General features: G+C 32.9%; 1 protein-coding gene and 1 long non-coding RNA gene across 5 annotated transcripts; one reads left to right on the forward strand and one right to left on the reverse strand.

The window, feature by feature from the left end:
- Window positions 1-679: 679 nt before the first annotated feature.
- LOC136978301 (uncharacterized) lies at window positions 680-24,738 on the forward strand. The gene is made up of 2 exons (XR_010881198.1): window positions 680-709; window positions 24,559-24,738. It is a non-coding gene; the product is annotated as an uncharacterized lncRNA (long non-coding RNA).
- Window positions 2,303-16,273, reverse strand: LOC136978284 (uncharacterized). 4 transcript variants are annotated; one of them, XM_067273982.1, is made up of 6 exons: window positions 16,054-16,273; window positions 12,527-12,679; window positions 9,797-11,095; window positions 8,350-8,462; window positions 3,127-3,220; window positions 2,303-3,038 (listed from the first exon to the last, which is right to left on the reverse strand). In XM_067273982.1, the coding sequence occupies exons 2-6, from the start codon at window positions 12,665-12,667 to the stop codon at window positions 2,973-2,975; spliced, it is 1,713 nt and encodes a 570-aa protein (XP_067130083.1). In that variant the 5' UTR covers window positions 12,668-12,679; window positions 16,054-16,273; the 3' UTR covers window positions 2,303-2,972. The 4 variants fall into 4 exon arrangements, with proteins under 4 accessions (XP_067130083.1, XP_067130084.1, XP_067130085.1 ...); XM_067273983.1 differs by lacking the exon at window positions 16,054-16,273 and adding an exon at window positions 15,344-15,541; XM_067273984.1 differs by lacking the exons at window positions 12,527-12,679; window positions 16,054-16,273 and adding exons at window positions 11,410-11,490; window positions 12,089-12,237.
- Window positions 24,739-25,416: the final 678 nt, after the last annotated feature.

Genomic DNA, 25,416 nt, shown 5'->3' on the forward strand with positions numbered 1-25,416 from the left:
ATGTAAAACTGACTCTATTTAGATGTTAGGCACTCGAAGAAAACCCGGAAAATTCCACGTGGCTAGATTACTGATCGGGTACGAAACCGCGACCAACTATCTGTTTGTTCAATTAAGTTACGGCAACGCAACTAATTGGGCGATCTGCCTAGAGGGAATGCTTTCCGGGAGGTCTTTTTCAAAGATAAATGACTCCTATTCAGACGTGGAGAAAACCATGAAAACTCCACGTGGCCAGCTCGTCCTGGCGAGGCGCGAACCCACGACCGAACTCCCAGTGTTCAGGGAACGGACGGAACTGCTTGGCCACTGGTGAGTCCCCCCATTATCAGTGTTGTGATTTTATCCAATCAATCACTAGCGGGTAGATTCATTCATAAAAGAACACGAAATTTTATTCTACGTATATTTTAATTAACTGGAGTAGTGTCTTACACGCACCGATTTTCGGTGAGTGTAAGACACTACTCCACTCTTACGCACCGATTTTCGAATTCACGATGTTTTGCTCGAATCCAATCATCAAATATCTAAAACAAGTTTATCCATCAATATTTCATTAAACAGCTATACTAATAATATTTAACAACCAAATTTTTAAAAACGAAATAGAAAACACACGAATTAGATTCGATAAGAGTATCAAAAATTTCTTAAGGGGGCGCTTTCTTACAAAGTTCGTCTGGTTTTCTCCAATGTCATTAAAAAGGTCAGTTCTTAAATTTGCTATTATATATTAAAATTAGCCGAAAAATACACACCCAATTTAACAAAGAAATTATTTAATCCACACCAGATAACACTGTTACGCATATTAGATTAATAGGCTAATTGCGTAATGACACAATACGTCAATGAAACCTTAACTTGTTGCGTCATTTCGAAACGATTTCTAACTTCTCATTCGTCCATTTTATTATAACAGGCGATAACTTTTAAGTAAAATTTATACCACATAAATTCTAGTAGACATTTTTTCACTTTCTCCAACAGTAAATGTAAAATACAAGCTAAGTACACAGCCTGCTTCCAAAAATAGGCGCTTTACCTAGTAAAGTACAGTACCTTTAATACAGCAATGGAAAGTCAGTCTAATTTGAAACGGGCTTTGTGATTGGCTTGCTTATCCAGCTGTATTTAATGAGTGTTACCTAATAAAATGGCTTTAAGCTTGACAGATTAGCTTTGAACCCATATAAACACCTACTCCTAGGTAGGCATTTATTTAAAAATACTTTTACAAATGACATTTTGTGATTCCAAATTATTCAGGAGTTTAATTCCCTACACATGCATATTTAATTTCTTCATTTTATTATAAATGAATGTAAACAAGTCAAGATTCAAATACTTAGAATCAGCTTTTAAACCACTTAAGGAAATTACAGCTCTTTTATTGAAAGTGTTTTTGGCTTTTATCGAACCATCATTTGAGAAATCTTTTAAAAGAAAATTATTCTGTTACATTTGTAGAATATATGAAACCATTAAATAAGCACTTACAGAAGTGTAGAAGTAATATGTTTTATGTATAAAGATCTTAAAAACTTAGCATAATCTTTACAGATTTGCTTGGTAATTTTGAAAAATGTCATTTCTATCAAGAGGTTTATAGAATTTCACATTATAATTGGTATTGGGGTGTTTTGTAAAGGTTTAGGTAGATCAAAAAGTACCAGGTCTAGATATTGGATATTCAAATATCCTTTTGGTTGTTTTAATAATTTGTAAATCTTTCTATTGTATATATTATTTTAGAGCTTCAAATATGCCATACTAGATTGAAATATATATCTCAGTCTCAAAATGATACATTCTAGGTATCAACATCTGTTAAATATTGACCTTAAAAATTCATGAATTTTATTGAATATATTCTAATACAACCCCGTATGTAGAATACTTCATACAAAAGCATATGAAGGTATTCAATCTTTAATAATTTTAAAATAATTGAGTTAATAATAATTAGTGAAATTGGATAAAATTTATTCTTTTCAAATTGGAAGACAGGATTGCATTACTATAGTGCATAATTTTGACAGGAATTTAAGATTTAAATTATTTTAAAGGCAAGTTAAACATTTTATTAATAGGTCAAACTGCTAGGATTTGAATTCGATTCTATGAATATATTTTGATAGGAGTGTGTGTCACTCTCAGTAGGTCACATGTCCAAAATTAGTTGAGATTTTAGATTACAAATTGGAAATCTTCCTGCTTTTTGTAATTTAAGTAGTTTAAAAAGGTAAACATCAAAACTGCATGAAATTACAAAAAAACAAAAACAAAAGACACAGTATTGTACATTTTGCTTAACATGATTTTATTTTAGTCCTAAAAGTAAAAATTCAAAATGGAAAAACCCTAAAATTATATAAATCTGATTATTTCAAAGACAAAAGTTACATTTATCTATGATTTAAAGCTCATTTATAAATCTAAATTTGAAACAGAAGCCAATACATTTCTCACCCATTGTTAGCAGAATTATCAAAATATAAAAGAGTTCATAACACTTGATTATAAAAATCAGTGGGGAAACAGTAAATTAAGGCACCCACTCATTACAAAATCATTGTGAGCAAATAAAATCTTAAGATTTTTTACGTCAAATGGAAGAAAAAACCAAAAGTCTTCATAGACACAAAGACGGATTCCATATATCTACTATGACATCCGTCTTCCGAAGAACAGGAACTCACATTTTCACTAGTCTTTATTCTAAACCACCAAAAACGGAAAAGTCTCTCTCGTACTGTGTAATAACTGCCCTGGAAAAGTCCGAACATGATATTGATCAAATAACACTACACTAATTTACACACAACTACTTTTTAACATGAAGAATTGTGTGCCAATGTACAAAAATTCAGTCTGTGGTTTGATTAAATATTCCAATTGTTTTTATTTGGATATTTAATCAAGTAATCCTCAAAGGAAAATGCAAGTTGCATATCTGATTGCATTCTTCATTCTGCACTTGCTTTGATGGCAATGACATTGACTTCTCCGTGATCCTGGATTTCAGTCTTTTGCTGTGGAAATTAAAATACAATAAAATTTTTAAAAATTAAAAAAAGCAAGATAAAGGAACTTTAAGAATTTTCAATTGAAGATTCTTACCAGTGAATTATTAATAGTTTTAACACCATCTACACAATACTGGAAATAGTGTTCCCCTTCTGGAACATCATATGTAGTACAGAAGACATTATCTCTGAAAGAAAAATATATTACATAAACCAGAATGTTCAATATTTGAGGTTTAGTAAATCTTAATGTAATGGCAAAATATTAAATTGAGTATCCATTAGTATTTAATGAAATGTACTATTTCATCAGTATGTAGATCTGCCCTGATTGCTGTAATTTCTCACAGCAGCCAAACTGGAATAGTTTTGACAAACAGTTAAGCATAGATTTTAATATCTGCTATATTATGGATATGTATACTTGACATTTACCCTGAAGTTTTAATTCAGGAAACATGTTTGAAAATTAGAAAGAGCATTGAACATGGCTTTAAGTTTCTATTGAACATTCTGATTCTGTATCAATAAATTAACAATAGATGCAACAAAAATAATAAGTCTTAAGAAGACTATTTTGTGGTTTTTTTATGCAATATGACTAAAATAAAACAGTTTCATCTTTATATTTAAACACTCAATTTTGCTTTTTTACAGATCTTTAACATAATTTTCTAAATACATAAATTGAAGCTTGCAGAAAATTAAAGTAGAAAATCACAGTAGACTAACACAAAAGAAGTTAGCAATGCTTGTATGCTTGCTCATATATAGAGACAAGCACTTAAGTGACTACCAAATAATAAAAAAGTCAGTTCATTTTTAAGTCCTCACAAGGAAGCAACTTTGCAATTTTATAATTCACATTTTCATTTCAAAATAAACAATACTAAAATAATTCATTTCAATTTTAATTTCTGTAACAAAATTTATAAATTCTTTATTAAAATCACACAAGGATATCTGAAAAAAAATTTTTTAAATTATTTTATATTATGAGGAAATATAAAATTTAAATACTATTTAATTGATAACATTTTTTCATTGAAAACTATTTTAAAAAATCTAAGTATACTATTTAAGAAGCGTAATATAAATATCATATATAGAAAGTTATAGCACTGTAGTAGAAAAGTGGAGAGTTCCTGCAGAACATCCCTTTCACACAGACAACTGAGTGGTGCCACTCAGTGGTGTGACAGTCAACCATCTGAAAGCAGCCCCAGCCCTAGAATTGTGGAGTCCACATCTGAAGCAATTTTGGAGGAGTCAGTCAATAAAAAGTTTACTTACTCTGACTTTGATACAAACTTGTAGCTTGAATTCAATATGTTTAAGTATAATCCTAAAAATAGCCTGATGATTCACACAGAGGTGATGATTACCCTCATTATATATACATATAGCTTTTAGAAGGAATAGGAATCAAAAAGAAGTTAGAATCAGCAAGCAGTTTTGTGTACTAATGCCACAACCCTGGTTACAAGCATGTTTCTCTGGAGTATAAAGAGAAAAATCATCATCAATGAAGGAGTTAACAATTTGAAAGTTATTATTCAAAAGAATTAATGTAAAAATTTTCCAAGATTGTGCATTAAAAAATTACACTTAATTGGTGTTCTGGAAATGATATGTTAATAAGTAAACAGAAGAATTGGATTAATAAAATTTATAGTGTTTTAATATTAACAAATAAAAATTTGGTTTTGGCCCAATTAATCTTTGACCATGTCCAAAGATCAGCAACAACAACAAACAGCAGCAACTATTTGACTATGGTATTGATAATTATCTTTAGAAAATAAATTAAATAGTGTTAGATCAAGTCATTATCAGTTTCAACTAGCACAGTGATTCTCAACCTTCTTAGTTTCGCAAACCCCCCCCCCCAAAATAGTAAATATAAATAAAATTAATATTTTGCGACCCCCACCAAAGGAATAACAACAGTAAGCCTTACTATTACTAATTGAATTTTGACTGTAATTATAAATGTAAATTTTAATCCATTTAGTGAAAATGTTACCACTACTAAGTTACCAGTTAAGATTCAAGACCAGCTCATCGAAATGTCTGCTGACAAAACACTACAACTGCAATTTACATCTGAAGATTTAAATACATTTTCGCTTGCTCATCGACATGAATATGGAAATTTAGTCACAGAAGCATTGAAAATATTAATCCCTTTCGCCATGTCTTATCTCTGTGAAAAGGGTTTTTTGTCTATGGTTGCACCAAAAACTAAATAAAGGAATCGTCTTTTATCACTCTAAAACAATTTGCTTTTGTGTTTTTCTCCATATGTGGATCCACATAGGGAGAAAATTTTAAATGAAAAACAAATGCAACCATCGCATTAATTTCTTTTCTTTACATGTGTATTCATTGTAAATAAAATGTTTATAAGTTTATAATAAATGATTTTTTCTCAAAATGATTTCATTATTGTTTTGTGATCCCCCTTTAATATCACCCGTGACCCCAGGTTGAAAAACACTGAGCTAGCAGAAATCCTAACTTTTAGAATAAGTTTATCTATCTAAATAGAAGTAATTGCTTCAATACAATTTGCAAAAAAACTGAAAATATTTGATCTTAAAGGACAACATATTGAATTTTATTAAAATTCTATGCATGCTATTATGTATCAGTAGTGAAATATCATGTTTCCATTAATTAAGGTAATCTAACACAATGCTTTTCTTTGTCTCCCATGAAGAAAGATCTTATTTACTCTGATATATAATGTGAAAAACCCTCACATTATATACCTCCTCTTTATTAATTTTGTATATAATGTAAAAAACATTAACTATAATTGAAATAATATTTGAATAAATATCAGAATATGAACATTTATGAGCACAAACAAGAAAATTCAGTTCATTATTGGATTAGATGTATTACTGAAAGATTATGCTTTCAGTAAACATATTATATCTAGAATTATGAACAGAGTACATCAGTGTATCACATGACCTACTAAAGTCAATAAACTAACAGATAAATTAGTATCAATAATAATAAAGTTGAGTTAGCTAACAGAAAATATTGACTGAAGTAGGTATTTTAATATACACTATTTGAAATAAAATGATAAACAACAAGATAAATTTATACAATGTAAGAAACACTGCTTCATACTTAAAAAAGGAACAGATGATAATGATAAATCAAATTTAAAATTTATTTATTTATTTTCTCCTATTAAATATGCTCTTTAATATGAACTATTTACCATGACAAGTATAATTGATGAAATAAAGTCATATTTAAGATAGATGATTTCCATACAAAGACGACTGAAACCTGACAAGTGTAGATCTGCTATATTGATATTTATTATTCATATTAATAAAATTAAATTTAAAAATGGGTAAAGCATTAAATTTGTTAAAATGATTTAGTTAAAACTATTCTTGAATTATTCAAGCAGAAAATTAACATAATTACAAAAATTTCACCAGGGGAAAAAACTATCACTTCATTTCTTTGTTGTAATTAGGTTATATCAAGAAAAAATTTTAATTATAATTTGCAATTATCTTCCAACAGGGAGGAGTTTTAGCATTGAAAACTTTATATGTTAGTTCTGCTGTTTGCTTAAAGTGCAAAACTCATAGCTGGAAAAACAAATTTTATTATATTGTCTGATATATTCACTGACATACACTTCAAATTTATGTATGCTTATATATAATAACTTAAGAATTATCGTTAACAGACATACCAGTACATCACATTTCAGTTTTTATTGAAAAATTTTTTTATTGTCAAGACAATGAAAACAAAATGGAAGACATTTATTTTTCCTAAGACTAACATTTGTATAAATCAAATTTTTTCACTCTTCATCTTTCCAAAATGTTGCTTGAATTCAATCTTAATTTCTTTAGAAACTCAATTTTTAATAAATTCAAACATGCAATATAAGATTATATCACATATTTGAATATTCCAAATATCATTGTGAAACACTATATTCTAGATGTTTTTATATTCAAAATCCACTTAATATTAAATGTTTTATATTTACAAAGTTACGTCAAAGTTTCTCTCAAAATATTTTATCTATATAGAATTTAATATGCAAACAGGTGACTATCCTTTTTACAAACAATATCTAGACTTCAGGTTTATTTAATTTGATAATGCCTTGAAAAAAGCAATGGAAATAATTTGTTTTGCATGTTTTACAAGTCATAAAAACACTAAATGATCATCATCAAGATGAAATATGACTTATTGTCTCAGTAATTCATGAGATTTTATGAGCATACAGTAGAAAAAAAATGAGACAAATAAATAAAAATGAAGGAGGAAGACTATATACTGTGTTTAAATTTTGTTTATGTAAATGTGTCAGACTCTTCCAGAAGAAATCAGCCAAAAAGTGGTGCTCCAACAGTAACTGCTTGAATAAAAGAAAAAGCAAGAAGTACTTAATAAGCTGTTATTAATTCTCTGTTCAAAAAATATCAACTGCAGCATAGACTCAAAACTAATAAATAGTCTAAAGCATTAAGATCTGATTAAGAGGCAGAGTCAGACTGCTCAGACTGGAACAGTAGTTAATGACTTCAAACTTGTGAAAAATAGCAAATCACAAACATTAATGTAATGTATAATAGATTTAACAATGTTGCTAAATGCTGTAATTAGGCCTTCAGTGTTAATAACATACAGTTTTGGAATAACCTTTGACACTAAAATTGTTGTTTCCAAAAACAGTGTATAGAATAAAAATGAGTTATTATATTGAATGTAATGTCCTTATGAGTATTATTAGTAATAAATGGCTATTAGAGGCTGGCATGCCTGTGACAAATTTGTTTAATCATTAAAAAATTACTCATTCAAAATGAATAAACCAGTAATTTGTGATTAATTTATAAGTAATTTAAATTTCTGCAATCTTAAATAAGAATTTAAGTTATGAAAAAAATGCAGGAAATGGATAATTTGAAAAACAAAAGGATTTGTTACTGCAAAAACATGACATTAATTACACAGTTGTTCATTCTAATCAGACATTCTTTTGTATATGGCACGGCATTGTATTCTGAATCTGACAGGATCAAATTTATATTTCCAATAGAAATAAAGAAATTTCTTAGAAAAATTCTAGTAATGTAGCCAGAAATTTTTTTCAAAAAGAATGACTATGACAAATTGAGACAATACATAATTTTGAAAAATACAATTTATAGAAAGGATAAATTAATAGTTTTATTTGAAGATAGTTTTGTGGTTCTTGTCAGGCTAATATTTAAATTGATAATTCAAAAATATAACAATATAAAAAACAACTTACTTTTCTGTTAGAGTTAACTGTTCTGTCCAATTAGTAAAAGTTCCACATAAAGTAACTTCCTTTCCTCCATGTTCCCAAGTGAAAGTTGTTAGAATCTTTGCAGCTGCTGATTTCTACAACAATTTATATCTCAGACATAGTATATACGTACAGAAAAGATTATACATATGTAAACTTTATTATTATATAAACATTAATAGAGTATAAAATATTTAAATATATTAAATCAGATATTTTCAGATTTAAAAGAAAACATTTACTTCTAGTGTTATCTTTAAAAGTTCAATGAAAAGTTATCTTACATTATTAAATTTCATCCATAAAATGTCAAAAACTTAGGGTCTTTAATATAATGTAAAATTTCATATAATTCAAAATTCCAATTAGGAATAATGCACCAATTTTAAAATAGTCCTATTAGCACTTAAATAATATCAAAAAACATGATCATATTTTACATCAACACATTCATATCTATTATGAAAAGAATTTTAAAACTAACCAACTAAATATTTACATTAAAATATAAGCTTAATTTTGTCAAAATGTATTTAAATAGTTAAAACTTTGAGACAGTGAACAAACCGTTTGGCATAAAGCCAGACACAGATTGGAATTAAGCCACTATATCCGGAAAATAAACCTTGAATCTGAACTTTTTTCATATTTAATCTCAAAATAATACGATCATAAAAACAAACTTTCTAAAATACTGTATATTAATTCATCAGTAAGTACATAAATCTTAATAGCTGGATATTGATAGTAACTGGTTTCTTTGTCCAAAATTGTCTATTCAGATCATTCTAATTAAAAATAGATTAGAAAAAATACTATTGGAACCAGAAAAATCTAGCATCAAATTTGATTTCAATAGTTTATTAACAGAATTTAGTGACGATCTTTCAACAATGTTAAAAATAGAGAATAAAGAAAGCACGTGCATATAAAATACATATACAATAGTAATCCTGTTAAAGTTTAAGATTCATAAATTTCTAACTTTTAAAATATAAATTGTCACTTTCCAAATCTATAACACCAGATCTTTGAGAAGTGACATGAATAAATTCTTGGATTCTTAACAAGTTAAACAACATCTATTTTCGTGCAGAATTCAAAAATTTACCTTTTCAACTTATTTCTTAGTAATACATTCCTAATAATCTCTAATATCAAAAAGACACTATTTGTTTTTGCATACTAAAAATTTTGTCATGAGTATTCCAACTCTAAAAATACACCTGTAGAAAAATAAACTATTTTGAAACACTGACTTAATTCTAAACTTTAAATTCAGAAAAGTTAAACAGTTAGAATACATATGAATAAACAGAGCATTTCCGTTACAAATTGGCTCTACACATTTAATACCAACAAAATTCAAGTAAAGCTATTAAATTTAAAACTCTGCATAATCTTAAATTTGTATAACAGTGATACTTACAGGTTGAGATTCAGCTATGGGTTCACTAGGGCTTTTCTCTACAACTTCACTATTGGGTTTGCTTTCTGCGGGGACCACTGGAATTGCATTAACATGTTCACTATTTGCTACATTGTCCGTTTTAGTTTCTTCGGCAACAGTTTTTGCAGGTTCTATCGTGCTTTCTGCTTTAACACATTCTGATTTAACCTGTTCGGAAACATCCTGGGGAGAACTCGCTTCAGATGGTGAAACTGTCTGTTCGGGAACACCATTGACAAGTTGTTCTTTAGGAGATTCTACAGTAGGTTGTTCCTTAGGAGATTCTACAGTAGGTTGTTCCTCTTTTGGTGCCGTTTCACTTGCTGGTGCTGGTTCTTGTTCTTTTGGAGCTTCAGAAACTGGTGGAGCTACATTTTCTTCTTTTGGCACCTCAGTGGGTGGCGCAGTTTCTGGAGATTTGGGTGACTCTAGAATGGGAGTTGGTGGCTGTTCTTTAATTTGTGGAATTACTTTCTCTGGTTCTTTTGGAGATTCTGGAATTGCATCTTGCTCTTTCTTTGGTTCTTCTATCACTGGAGCAGGAACAGAAGGTTGTTCCTGTACTTCCACGGGCTTCTCTTGCGATTGTTGTACCACTGGTTCTGCCACTTTTTCTTCTTTTGCTAGTTCTTGAGTGTTTACTTCTGTTTTAGGTGGTTCAGCAGGTGCTGGTTCCTCTAATTTAGGTGCTTCAGTAACTTGTTCTTTGGATACTTCAGGCACTTGTACAGGTTCGGGCTTTGGCTGTTCTGATGGTGGAGCTGGAGTTTGCTCTTCTACTTTAGTTGCTTCAGGTGATGAAGGTTGTTGTTCTGTTAATTTTGGAGTCTCTGGAGATGAAAGAGGAACAGATGGTGGCTCTTCTGCTTTTGGAGCTTCAGCTGGAACAGTTGGTTCTTCTTGTTTTGGTGCTTCTGGTGCTGCTTTTGCTTCCTCTTTTGGTGTTTCTGGAACAGGTGCAGGTTGTTCTTTTGGTGAAGCAACACTAGGTTCAAGTGGTGGTTCTTGAGAAGGAGCATTCTCTGCAACTGCAGGTTGAGCAGCTTTTGGCTCTTCATTGGTAACCACTTCCTTTTGTACTTCAGCTGAAATTTCTTGTGGTTTTGTCTGCGTTTGATTTTGTTCTGTTAAATTGGGAGAAGCATTTTCTTTATTGCTTGTATCAGACTTTTGCTCAACAGGAGCATCTGGTGGGGGTGCCACTTCTATTTTCTTAGCTTCGTTAGCCTCTTCAGGTTTTATCTCATCTGGTTTAACTATAGAATCCGTTTCAGTGTTCTATACAGGAAAAATTTAAAAACAAAACTTTTAATTGTATTGATACAATTATTTAAATAAATTTAATTAGCAGCCAAAAAGCTAATCCAGTTAAATCTTAAAACGAGAAAGCAAAAACTGGCTTGACTAATAGTGTCAGAAATATTAATTTGTTACAAAAGCAAAGCAGCATATTAAAAAATAATTCTAGATTGGAGTCAGAGAGGGACTGGATATCAAAACAAACCTCCTTTAAAAAGTTATTTCTATGACAATAAAATCATTACATTCCAAATAAAGAAAAAAAAAACTTTACTAGATAACTGAAATGCTACCTTTTGAGCAAGAAGTTTCCTTATGAAGGTACACAGTCCACAAAGCACAGACATAAATAACTCCCACATATACTTAAAATTCTAAAAAATTATAAGGTACTGTCACATACTAAAAAATGGTCTTTTAAAATCAGTTAAAATTATTTTTAAAAAATTCTCTAAAGTTAAAACTTAATTAGAAGAATCAAACCATCTAAAAAAAATTAATACGCAGTTCATTTCTGACACAGATTCCGAATTTGGCACACGCCAGCAGATAAATATTTGGAAGAATTTATAGACAGCAAGGTAATAAAGTTAGTTTGAAGAGCACACATGCACTAAAAATAGGAAAAGTATTTATCCAGCTTTCCTCATTAAATATCAGACCTACAGGAAGGAAATTAGTTTTTAATAATGCACTTAACCAGTTTAAACACTGCTTCATACCCTTAGATAGGGGAAGAAATATTTTAAACATTGTACCAACAACTTTCTCATTTTTTACTTAAAGTAATTTAATAAAATATTTAGAAATTAAAATGAAAATAAAATTAAAAAAAAAAAACAGAATTTAAGTTATGCAGTGGAAACAGTTCAACAAAACTGTCTCCCAAACAAATTATTAAAAGAATAGTTAAAAGCATAAAATAATTTCTAGTTGGTTATTTAGATAAATATTCTCAACATTACAGCCTACCATTCTGGACTTTGAACAAGAACTTCAGATAAAACAACAGAAGCGAATTCTGTAAGCTTTCCCCTCTTCCAAATCTTGTGATAAAATGCCAAGTTTAACAAACTTTTCCCACGAGAAGTGAGGAGTAAGTTCCACCCAAAATTCTGACAAGATATACTACCCTCCAATCAAGACACTCCACCAACCAGAAGCTAGGAAACCAAAGTAGATCTCAAAGAATGAGTCACGGTTGTTTCCCTTTTAGGAAAGAAGACCATCACTGCCCAAAATGGGAAGCACACAGGATATTCCTTAAACTCATAATTGATGGAATTAGCTACTGTTTATGACAAACACCCAAACTGATCCACTTCCCCTGAGATAGGGAGAAATATCCAAAATTATTGTGGCATCAACAAAATACAGCCAGAAAGTTCTCAGGAGGCACGAGATACAAACCTGAATAGAGACTTCTTCGATTCCGGAATCTCCATTTGCAGTTATGCTTTCCTTTTTGCTCTTTCTTCGTTTGAGCTTCTTGCTCTCTTTGGTGGGGGGCGCAGTGATGTCCGCCTTTTGTCTACTTGCTCGAACTCCCATATTTTAGATAAACTAAAAAAAAAAAAAAAAAAAAATTGTAATAACTCATGAAAGAAAAAAAAAAAAGGAATAAAGATGCAGTGTATGTCGTAAACAACTCTAAGAATATCCAAACTCATGTGACTATCTGGTAAAGCACCTGATGGTGCAGCTTTCCATTCTAGTTAGCAGAAACTGGTAAAAACAACGAACCCCCTTTTCAACTGAACCGAAATTGGAACAGAAAACTCGGTTTCTCTCGCCCACCCCGATCTATATATATTTACTAAATGTACATTTTTTGAAGTTTCAAGGTCTCGCATGGCCCATGCCAAGTTAATACTCGCGTCAGTGGAGTGAGGCGTAATTGGAATATAGCATTACTAATTTTCTAAACTTTTCCCTCCCTCTCTCTGGTCGTCGTCGTCGATCGAAAACCATTTTGTTATTTCCTGTCCGTCAGCGGATGACTCAACGCCGAGGGGGTGCAGCTGGTCGAATCATCAAGATCCATCTAACACACACCCCCGCCCTAGCCCCGGGTCTCTCCCCCCTTTGTCCGAGCTGTCACGTGATCCGACCAGGTAATGCCGAGAAGCTCCCCACGAACGCAATTTAGGAGACTTTCAAGAGCGGAGGGTAAAAATTTGAGCACGCAGCAGCTGCGCCCCTTTTTTGCGATGTCAAAATGCGCTTTTAGAGAAGCGAAAGAGACCCGCTTGGAAAAATATTTACGAGGGAAATATTTTGGACGAAATCCAGATATATCGGGACGAGAAGGAAAAAGACGATAGGGGGGTTGGTTGTGTTGTGAACCGGGAGGCGAAGAGGGAAAGTTATTTGGCCTTGCACCATACTTAACCCGCGTCGAGAGGGAAAGAGACAAGTTAACTGAACAAATAATTTCGAAAAAGTCTCGGAATTTTATGACGTTTCCGACGGCCTACACGGCCACGGAATTTTTAATCCCTTAATTACACGGCAATTCTGGGGAAATTTCTGGTATTCGTCGCCCTAAAAAAGGAAAGAAAATCCCGAATCGCCTACGATTTAATTCCCGAATCGGGGGAGGGTTGTATGAACTCTTGAATTTTTCTCGGGGAATTTAAAGGGTCTCCTTACAACCGGTCCAAGTCACCTCTTCCAAGTACAGACGACCAGACGCTACTGAGGGGGTCCTTTTGGGTAGTTGGTCTTTAAAAACAAAACCCTTTAACGTCGGCTTCCCGGCAGCGGGAATTTTTCCAAAAAATTTCCCGGCGCCGTTCGCGTCGAAGGACGAGAATTCTCGAGATTCCAAACTCCTCCGTAACAGAAATGTAGAAAGAGGGGGGAACCTTCCTTTCGGTAGACGAAACGGGTCAACGTTCGACTCCCCTCCCGAAGCCAGCACGTGCGCGAGGCCCGGTCACGTGATCGGCAGATGGCCTGGTTTCAGTCATCAAGGACAAAGGCCGGGTGTATGCCAAATGCAGTTTCCGATAAGCTCCACTGCAATTTACAACGCTCGAATTTTTCGTATGAAATTATTAAATAAAGCTATAATTAAAGATTAGGATAGTTAGGGATGCTCAAGGAATTGTTCTCGTCTTGGAATAACCCTTTTTTACGTTAGTGTCATCATAAAAGAGGAACGTTTTTAATGAAGGAAATTTTACCAATTTCCTTTTTTTTACCGAACATTAGACATTTCTGATTACGGACGGAAGTTTAATGACATTTCAGTTTAGCAATAACAACGAGAAAGAGAGAGAAAAAAAATAGTGAGAATCAATAATCGCAAAAACTTTCAATTAAAGAAAATTTCCCTAACATTCCCCGAAGGTTTACGTAATTACCCTACAGGCGTTTGGTTTCCAAACTTCAAATATGTTATTAACGACATTTAGCGTTTTTTTTTATTCGAACTTTTCAATGAAAGTCGTAAGTAGTTCGTTAATCAGAAGAGATGAATTAACTTGACTTATATTCAAGTCAAACAAGGCAGAGATGACAAAACAACTTTAAACAATCCCCAATTACTATAATTAAGTCAAGAATTTCCGCTTTTAATTTACTCGAGATTCTTGGCTGACAAGTCTATAAATTACCTCAGAGCAGCCAAAACGGATAATTTTCCAAGTCTATCTTCTATTTCGCTTTTAATTTCCGCCGAAAGATATCGGTTTTAGTGGAAAAAAAATTCAAATTCAGTGTTGCAATTAGCCGCTAGAGGCGCCTCTAAAAAAAGAACTACACAACGAAATACGGGGTAGTGTTTTTTTTTCTTTGTAGTACAAACGAGGTTTTTTGCCATTAAACGTACCGGTTTTCGCCTAATGAGGTTCTTTTAACGTGCTTACTTGCTCGGAAAGTAGTGGAAAGGAATACTTCTTACTCTTTGCTGCCACCGCAGTTTGTTTTGAACCGTTTATAGCTAACACACCTCGTTCCGCTATGTCGACCAACCATTCAGTAAAACGGAAAAAAGAACTTAAAAACGGGGAAGTAAACGGTTTCCGTCAATATTCCTGTCCGTTAAATTTACATAAAGTGTTCGAAAACGGCTTCTAGAGCAGTGCGATTGCCGGGTTTTCGAACGCAGATTTGGATGCGTTGTTCCCGGGATTCGCGTGTTCTTAGCATTACGTTACTTCATGATTTCGGAGAACGTTCGAGGGCACGCCATGCCGAATTCTCCCGTTTTAGCAAACTTACCAACAAGAGAGCGACGGATTTCAGGCGGAGTATGTCGAACGTTTACATTCCATTCTGTTATAAGCAGTCGGTATAACTCGGGGTCAACACCTCTCTTCGTACAGTCAAGGTCACGTTATTCGAAGAACTCGGCGCGTTTGCGTTCGGATGTCAAAGTGAGCGTGGCGTTACGCGTCACTTCTAGTAGCGGCAGGGTAATCGATAGCGCGACTATAGTTAATGACTCATAACACTCGATTTAACGCAATCGAATGACGTAACACGCGGGCTCGCATAAAAATAATATAAGGTTCGAGCCGAAAATCGCCGCGAGCAAAAGCGCTCGATCGATGATCACGCGACTCACTCCTAGGGTAAGAGTGTAATGGATGACTCAAAGGGACTCATGCCAAAAGGGAAAGGAGAGTAAAAAAACCCACCAGCCAATTAAATATGAGCCATAAAAGTGACAACCATATTGCCGAAAGTCTATTATCTGCAAATATACGATATTTAATCGATTTCGTCTATGTTAGAGAAGGGATAAAGCCCCTAAAATAAGAGTCGAAGTACCCGTTTCTTTGGTTTATGGGAGACAGGTTAAGCCAGATCTCACCCTTTGTTAACCGGCGAAGAGATGGAGAGAAAGGGAAAAAAATTACGTGAATGAGACAAAGAGCCGGAGAAAAATCGATGGAAGAGACAAGAGAATGTCGGACACTAGGACTTACCTTTCGTTACGCGTAACGAACACAGCACGTAACACACCGACCGCTTTTCACACTCCTAGCGAGAACCACACCAACCAAAAAAAAATTAATAAAACACATACAACACACAACACCGGACGAAGGATAGAAACGTCACTTAATACTATCCGTGAGGGGAACGAAAAGCCGTGTGCGAAGCAGTGACCTCCACCAGAAAACCAGCTTTTTCCCGCGCTCCCCTCCCAATCCGTCCGATGAACACCCCCGTCTAGACAGTGGTGGCGGCCAGTCTAGGGTGTTACCATAGCAACCAGCAACCCTCTTTTACATACGTGCAAACGATTGTTACCTACCCGTCCCGAAATCGTAGACTCGAGCACCCCGTACGAATTCGGAAAAAAATAAATGTAAAAATATTTAAAAATTCGTAAAAAAATTTAAATGTTTCGCGATGTGTCAAAGACAAAAAAAGGCCGAATTATTATTATTATTTTTTAAATTTTTATTCTGTGTTTAAGTGTATTATATTGCAAGAGTGACATCACACAAGCGTCAATGTCCTCTTGGAGTTGCCAACCGTTTATCGATTCGTTCGTCCGCTTTTGTTTGCCTTCAATGCGATTTTATTATTGTTTGCGATTAATTAACGACCCCGTTAGACGTTAACGGGACCGCAAAACGCGTCGCGAATGCGTTTCCGATCGCGGTATAGTTGCGTTTACGATTCTTGTGTTCGTGAACGCGGTCGATGGGTTGATCGTGACACCTTTTCCCACTTCCCGGCTTAATCGATAAGAGAGACGCTGACCTACACTCCGAGCGGGTATTTATAGGTTCGCCATAGTAAATGGCGTTTCTTCCAAAATTATAGCTCGAAAGCGATCGATTGCGATCGAAAATAATTTTTTTCCTCTCATCCTCATCGCAACTCTAACCCTTCTGCAACGCGATTCTCGATTACGTGACGCTGTCTATTGTTATATCTTCAGTGTCTCCCCTTACTCCACCATTGTCTTTCGGATCGTATTCGAACTCGGAGTTTCGTGTTATTTGCAACTGTAAAGCGGATGCGTTAAGTGTAATTTAATCACGTGTTTATAAAAGTGAACTTCGAGCAGTTCCTAAATGCCGCGTGATGTCACAGTGGCCTTCTCAGATAATCTCACTTAATCTTTTAGTGTTATCTAATGAATTGCGTTGACAGATAAAAGGATAATTTATGTGTTTAACGTTAATGTAGCGTAATTAATGTTAGTTCGCTTTCGAAACGACGCGACGCGACGAAATCCCAAATGTTTAGGCTCCGTTTCCGAACGCTCCACATCTGTGAACGGACGACAAGAAAAAAATCACTAAAATGGGGTACGGCAGGGAGAAGGAACGGATTTTTTTTTTACTGATTTTCTGGCGCCATTTAATGTAATTAAATGAGAAATTAAACCAGATTTAAATTTGCATCGATGACGAGTTAATAGAGTAAAGATTTACTCCCAAATAATCTGTACTTTTAGTATAATAACAGTATATTACAGTACTTAATACGTGATTGGTCATTTCAAAAAAACGCAAACGTTACGCGATGGGGTTTGCACGTTAACATTTACGTTACACGATATAAAGTATTGAATATATTATACCGAAACCTGAATGATCATATGATCGAACGCCTTAGCGATCGCAAAAAAATGAACGCGACGTTAGCATTAAACACGGTCATTCCGTTAAACTGGACGGTTGCCAAAAGTCGAAACGTTTACTCCATTGTACAGAGTCATCAACACGTTTCTAGCGTATAAATTTAGTGCCAACGAGGGTCAAAGTCCCGAAAATCGAAAGTCCAAAAATCCGAAATTCCTTAACGAGTCAATTCCGATTTTCTGGAGTCAAACAAGCCGTTTGTACTCTGACACTAATTAAGTCGAAAATCGCTACAAAGTAAACATCGCTCGCCAGATTAGCGATATAGTTAGAACGTGACATTGAATCGGCGTCCAAAAATCAAATTTTTGTTTTTTAACGTCTCTTCTTAATTCGACATTAAACACGAACGGCGTAATATCGAGGGAGAATCGGGTTTAGTATTTTTTTGGCCTATAAAAAAAAAAATAACGTAAACAACGCAGCACGAGACTGAGGAACGAAACAAGATATTGTTTACATCCTGTCGGTCGAAAGTAATTACGAAAATAACGATTACAGTTATCAATATACAGGAAAAATATTTAAGATCGTTTACGTTTTCATCCTTGTTTTTAACTTCCTTGTTTGCATTCTTTCCTCACTTCGTTCGGATTTTGCAATAAACATCCTCCATTTTAAAACCGTAAATATTTTAATTATGAAAAAAATTAAAAAAGTCGTTTTAGTAGGAGGCGTTGTAAAATCCGTCTCTATCGTTGTCTGGCTGATGGGGAGAAAAATGGCACGTGCCTTGCCTCTTTAACTATATTTGGCATTTAAAGGGACAGAGGGCAGCTTGTAACACGAGAACTTTCCCTCTTTTTTTTTCCTTTTTTTTTAACCAAAATTAATCACGGTTTTCTCGGTACATAAATGAAAGAAACGATTCTTTCTACGAAATTTCGTCCTCACTTTCTAATTATAGTCGTTTTTATTGTTTGTATAGTTTAAATTTATATTGTTCTTATAACGGGGGACGTTACGGATGACGATTACGATAAGACATGATTCCAAAATTAGTACTGTGATAGAGACCCTGAACACGAATCACGTCAAGTCGAATGTGTGTCATTTAAAAAAAAAAAAATCCATTCAAAATTTTAAATTATCCAATAGGAACAAAGATAACAATATACAATTTACATAAATTTAAAAAATATGTAAATATGATTGGATTTATTTTTTTTTCTTTTACATTTCAAAACGTTACCGAGAAAACATAATTTGCAATATTAAAATTAGCATATTTTCCAATTCTCATCCAAACTCAGCAAAAATCTGTCACTATTTTTTCAGTTTTTTTTAGTAGCCAATCAGCAATCAATAGTTTATCTTCACGCCGATTGGTGTTTCGCAATTATTTTTAAATTTTCGAAACGTGATTGGTTAATTTCTTAATTCTCACTCAACGTAACAATTAAAATTCGTAGCGATGTAAAAAAAATCTCGAAATAGCGCGATAACAAAAGATTCTTTATAGAATTTAGAATTTTTGAGTATTTCTATAAAACTTATTTTAAAAATCTCGGAAAGTCCTTCACGCACTAAACAAATATAAACGAGAACAAAACACACTTTAAAGATCATCATCGATGTAATAACGAAGAGCGAGGTAGTCTACGGCAATTAAGGGATGTGGAACTTAAGTACAAACGCACTTGCGGGTTCTCATAGCTCTTTGTGTTAAGTAATTGCGTCAAAGACATTCCTAGATAAAGCGAAAAACAAGATTTTAGAGTTGGAGAACCACCAAAATAATACACTACTCCACTTCAACTCACTACTACTCTACTTGGCACGCACTCCACGATGATGATAATCGAAGCATTGACACCTTTATGTACCAACCGACGGACCGACTAATTAATTTACTTATTGACAAACTTCCAAGCATTAATTGCGCGTATTACTTTCCACTTTAATTAAATAAATCAAAATTTAAAAAAAGGAAGACATTTTGGCAAAAATTTAAGCGGTTAAAAAGTGTCATAACCTTGAATGATAGGGTTTTAAAAAAAAGAAATTTTGGCAAAATTAAATTTATACTCTACGATTTAAAATAGTTACTGCGCGAAGGTCGGGGCGATGTTTTTTCCTTCTTGTGTTCGATTTAAATCGTTAAATGTTCGTTTAGTTCGTACACAAGCGGATGTTGTTAATGCGTTTTATTGTACGTTACGACGTAAATTCAACCCCGCAAATGATGTTTATCGAACCAAACTGGTGAACAAACAGAGATGTTTCGTATAGAGTTACTGGGTGACAGGTGAAACCCCGCCAACATCGCCATCCAGTCGCGTAAACAAGTTATTAATGACTAAATACTGACTCAGCCATTACTGATCTGTATAAATAATTGCACGCACCACGTAAACTTTATTACATCGCCTTAAAGTATAAACTCGTAAAAACATTACCATTTAAACGAAATAATAATATCTAATCACACTTAAAAAATTTTAAAAAAATCAATTGTCTATTACGAATATTTAAATTTCATTTTCTCGCGTTTTTATTTCACGTAATAATTAAAATTACGTGACGTATACAAAATTAAAATGACGTAGAAGATTCGGAACCAATTACAGTCGTAAGCGATTAAAAAATTCGCACCGTCGTAAATGCTATTGGTTATCACGAAAGTTTGAATTTTAAATTCTCTCGCTTTATTTATTACGTAACAATTACAACGAGACGTGATGTAAATTATAATTAAACGACGCAAAAACTTTGAAGCCATTTTGAATTTAGTAGAGAAACTTCATAAATTAAACAATAAACGTTCCGTAATCTGTTAAGGCCCATCCGTTACTGACACATTAAGCTTTATTTACGGCAAGTGTTTTAATTATAGAAGAGAGAGATAAGCTGCCAAGTAACGTTAAGGACGTTAGCATATGACAATACTCTTTGTAGATTCTCTTCCTCGTTTATAAACACGACCTTTAAAGAAAATAAACTTGGAAAACATTCTTTTGAGCAATAAAAATCGAAAATTAACTCGATTAGTCATTAAACAATTCTAAAAATCCTTCTTTGATTCAATGATTAATGGGGACATTTCTTTATATTTTTATCAATCTTGACAAGAATAATGTAATTTAAAGGGAATAAAACATAGTTATCACCTCCTTTTTTTTAAAATTTATAGCTTTAGGAAGTTATAATTGTTTTCCTTTTCATTAAAAACACATGACATGTTCCTTATATTTTATAAATTTATTGATTCAGATTTATCAAGTATAAATATATATATATTTTGGTAGATTTCTACTTGTTTTTATATTAATTCTCTCCACCTCAACTTGTAAATAAATGTGTTTACATTTTTTCATGTTTTCAGAATTATTCATTTGATAAATCATGGCGTAAATAATTGGTTTTCAGGACTTCTACCACACACCAAATCAATATTTTGTAACTGTTTTTTCATTCTTATCTGCAGAAAAACACATTTAATTTTGATATAAGTGACTCACTATTATTGAAATAAATTGCTTAACCCATTGGCAAACTTCATCAGAGGATAGCAAATATAAAAATATCTCTTCCCAAATGCAATTCAAACTGCCATCCTGTGGACAGAAATGAACATTTATACGTCATTTTAATTCTGATTTAATTGTATTTTAGACACAAGAATGCCATTAAAGTGTTCTTCTCCACCCTTACTAAACTAGTTAATAGCTTTATTAGATTTTTAACAATATTTAAATTGGCAGATGGCCAGTAGTTGAGTTTGTTATATAATTGTAATAGAATAAAAGAAGTATTGAATGTCTAGCAGGATATGTAACATTAATTTAAACTAGAAATTATTCTTTAATCTCCATTCAGTTTTCTTTGCTGATATTTATTATTTTAACTGTTTCATTCATCAGTTTTGTAATGTGTGTTGACAGAATTTCCAACCCTTTGGCACTGATCCTATTTGTTGTTATCCTTCAAACAATAAGCAGTTTACAATTAGTTTTTGTTAGTGATCATTGTTTACTTATTAAAATTAAACAATATCTAAGCATTTAATGACACCTTTAATTCTGTCATCCTGGTTCTGACGAAACTATTCTAGATACACAGTGTGAAATTTCAACTAGTATTCTTTACTTTATGACAAAAAAAAAGTCTAAAATTTTCTAAAAAGTTTATTTTGTGTTTAAATTTGAGTAGACAAATTTTAAACATATTTGGCAGGATTATCACAGCTGTTGCTAATGAGAAGTAACGGTTAGGTTATATCAGTGGCACACCTAGGAGATACAAGGAAGCAATTGCATCCCCTGCTAGTAATATCCATTTCTTCAACAATTGAAATTTGTTTATATGTTAAGTGTAAAAGTAACCTAGTATAAGTCACTATCTATATATATATAAATGAGGATGTTTGTTCGCTATACATTCCTAGGCCGTTCAACCAATTGCAACGGAACTCGGCAGTTACGTTTTTTCGTACGTCTAACTTGGAAAATGTCGTACATCTCACTCCAAAATATCTATTGAATTTCTGTAAATCAATTAATTTCTATCTACATTTAATTTTCTGATTTACACGTATTGCCATCTATTGGAAAAAAATTCAACAAAATCATAAACTAAATATAATTCTTACAAAAATGGATATAATTTAATATATATATACAGTATATATTACATTCACTTAATTACTGCGACAGTAGCACACAGGTAGCATTTGCCACTCAGACTTTTTAATTTCTGAATGATACTTTCTTAATAGAGAGGTTGAGGCCGAAGTTTTAAACGCGAAAACGTGTACGTCGGACGTTCAGCGCCGCTTTTCTGTAAGCCTACAAGTTTGACAATGGTGTTTGGAAAGTCAGTGGAATCATGCTCGACATTCCAAACGCCATTGTCAAACTTCTAGACTTACAGGAAAGCGGCGCTGAACGTCCGACGTACACGTTTTCGCGTTTAAAACTTCGGCCTCAACCTCGCTAATATTGATAAGTGTCCTCCAGTATCGAATGGATAAAACCACCGAACGCCGATAGTAGCGAGGTTGCTATCGAAGTTTTCATCTCTAAAACGTGAACATCGAGCGCCGCTCGACATTCGACGTTCACGTTTAAGAGATGAAAACTTCGGCCGCAACCTCGCTAGTTTGTCATGGGTTCGGGCATGGTGAACGGGCTGGCCACCTGTAGTTTTTCGGGTTTTCTTCGTGTTATTAACACCTAAATATGGACCAGTTTTACATAAAATTGTTCCCGGGATGCATTCTCCTCGGCAGAGCGCTGAAGTGTAGCGTTGCAGTAATCAAATAAACCAAACTAATTCTAACCAGCGATTATTTATTGTGACATCGTCACAACGCAGGGCTGAGATTTTTTGTCACAATGTTCTCAATTCTTTTAGTGGCATCTTGCCCATGCTCATCATACTTTTCACGTTAGCAATAGAGTAGTGCCGATCATCTATCTAACTCTGTTCGGTGAGAACTTTTGAATCGAAGTAACGTGAGTTCCGGTCCAAACCGAAAGTTCATATATAGTTAATCTGGACTTCCTACGCTAAGTTTTCCATATTTGGTTTCGATTTTCGTCTATCTAACTCTTTTCTCGAGATTAAGGAAAGACAGTGGAAATTTATAGGTCTAATTTTTTAAAATTGTAGCCCAATAATTTTTCTATAAACGCGATATTTACGAGAACATACTGCCCACGTAGTTGATACAATCTGTTGCAACAATATAAACACTTTCTTATCACATAAAAGCAATTATTCTATCATTTTTACAAGATTTTTTTTTATTTAAACAAGTCTTTCAGACGTTAAGGTTAGCAACTTCGATCACACGCGGCTATCATAACCTGTATAACACGGATCACTATTCAAATATTAATAGATCAGTATTAATTAGCAGTCGTTGACCTCCTCCCGGAATGTGAAAGGAGAAAATTATATTTTCCCCTTTCACATTCCGGGAGATGAGATTCATACCAAATCAGCCCTGACAAGAGGGACAATGTTGCTATAGCAATGGGCCCAAGAACTAGTTTTTAAAGTAAATTTCTTTGTTTTTTTGCAAGGAGGGACTATGGAAAATCCCCCCAAATAAAAAGATTGGCGGGTCAGATGGGGAAATCGGGTTAGAGGCGCCAAAGACCTGAAAGTTTTGCTAGGGCCCATCCTAGTTGTATGAAACTAATGACTCAAATCTGTGTGTAAGCAATTTGTTCAGGGATTCTATGTAATTATTATTAATATACCAGGATTCCACTGCTATAAACCAATCATATACAATAACATATAATGTAAATGCATAATTTGTATATTTTTGCATTGCAGTTTTATTCAAACAATAATTGATATTTCTTATTTTTTTAGTTGCAATCCCTTGCTCTAAAATTTCTGGCTAAACTATTGGGTCTGGTTACTTAATAGAAGATTTTGTGTTGAGTAAATATTCAAAGTATAGCATATAGTATGGCAGAGAGATGAGAAAGGGCAAATAAACTGGTAACAAAAATCTAGCTGGCTCATAACTATCAAATATCAGAAAAATACGTCATGTGGATACTCTTACTAAACAATTTATTTATTTACAAAAAGATATCCCGAGTCGAGACAGGCATCTTGACACATCACAGATACAAATGCATCCTGAATTTGCGCCAAGTTTATAAATTAGTTTTGAGTTCTCCGAAGACGTAAACATCGGCACTCCTTTGCATTTTACACGAAATACATTGCAAAGTTGTACAATACAATTTAGTAGATTCTTAATTTATATCTTACCGTAAATTATAATAAATGTTTTCAGCTTTATAGCAGAAGAATACTACTAAAAACTCAAAAATTTAATCCTTTTTTCATTTTACTTTTCAGATCTTGCCTTATTTTCCATCTCGGAAGTAAGACTACTGATAAAAACATCCGAGAATTACTTTGAAAAGGTTAAACAAAAAATTTACGACATCAAAGCAATAACGTACAATTTTATCTCACGGTAATCCTAGAAATATGTGGACTCAAATAAAAAGGAAATAAAAGAAGTGACACAAATAATTCTCATGTTATTAGTTTCTAGAATTACAAGATTAGCTCAGATTTTATCAGTTCTGTCTAATCAGCATTCTATTCTCTTTAAATCATTATTTACTTATTTATCAAATGCAGTGTACAAAAACACATTTAGATCTTATTATTGATATACTTTAATAATACTTAAAGAAAATCTTTCAGGATTGAATCAATTAGGAAAAATGTATAATATGTAGTTTTAATTAAAAAAATGGAATTAATATTTATTTTCAGTCATGTAATTGCTGTATTGTTTCACTGTGTATAGTGAAATGATATGAGAATACATGCAAACAATGATGTTTTATTTAAATTAGAGAGAGCAAGAGAGAGAATCCTTTAAATGTTAAAAATTAACATCCAGTTAATTACTAGAACTAATGCTAAAATAGCCTCGACCTTTCTTTATACGCTTCGTAATCGCTTGTAAAATGTTCAAAATGTTCTTAAAAAAATCACCACTCCCAGATGATGTTTTCACTGTGAAAATTTAAAATGACTTTTGGACGTATAATGTGGTTTTTATATTTAAAAAACTGCGTTTTGTTTTTAATTTTTAAATGAAAATAATCTAAATATAGAAATTGTTTAGACGAATGAACTTTTAGTTAAACTTACATGTAGCTTAAACAAATCTTCCTCCTTCATAATCCAATGACGATC

Source organism: Centruroides vittatus, unplaced genomic scaffold, assembly GCF_030686945.1.
Source record: "Centruroides vittatus isolate TY-2023 unplaced genomic scaffold, ASM3068694v2 contig_502, whole genome shotgun sequence".
Classification (NCBI taxonomy): Eukaryota; Metazoa; Arthropoda; class Arachnida; order Scorpiones; family Buthidae; genus Centruroides; species Centruroides vittatus.

Bases quoted from the DNA above. Each gene is read 5' to 3' on its own strand.
- LOC136978284 (XM_067273982.1), bottom strand. From the start codon at position 12,667: ATGGGAGTTCGAGCAAGTAGACAAAAGGCGGACATCACTGCGCCCCCC. The intron at 8,463-9,796 runs GTAAGTATCACT...AAATTGTTGTAG, and splicing joins CCATAGCTGAATCTCAACCT to AAATCAGCAGCTGCAAAGAT. The intron at 3,039-3,126 runs GTAAGAATCTTC...TAATTTCCACAG, and splicing joins AAACTATTAATAATTCACTG to CAAAAGACTGAAATCCAGGA.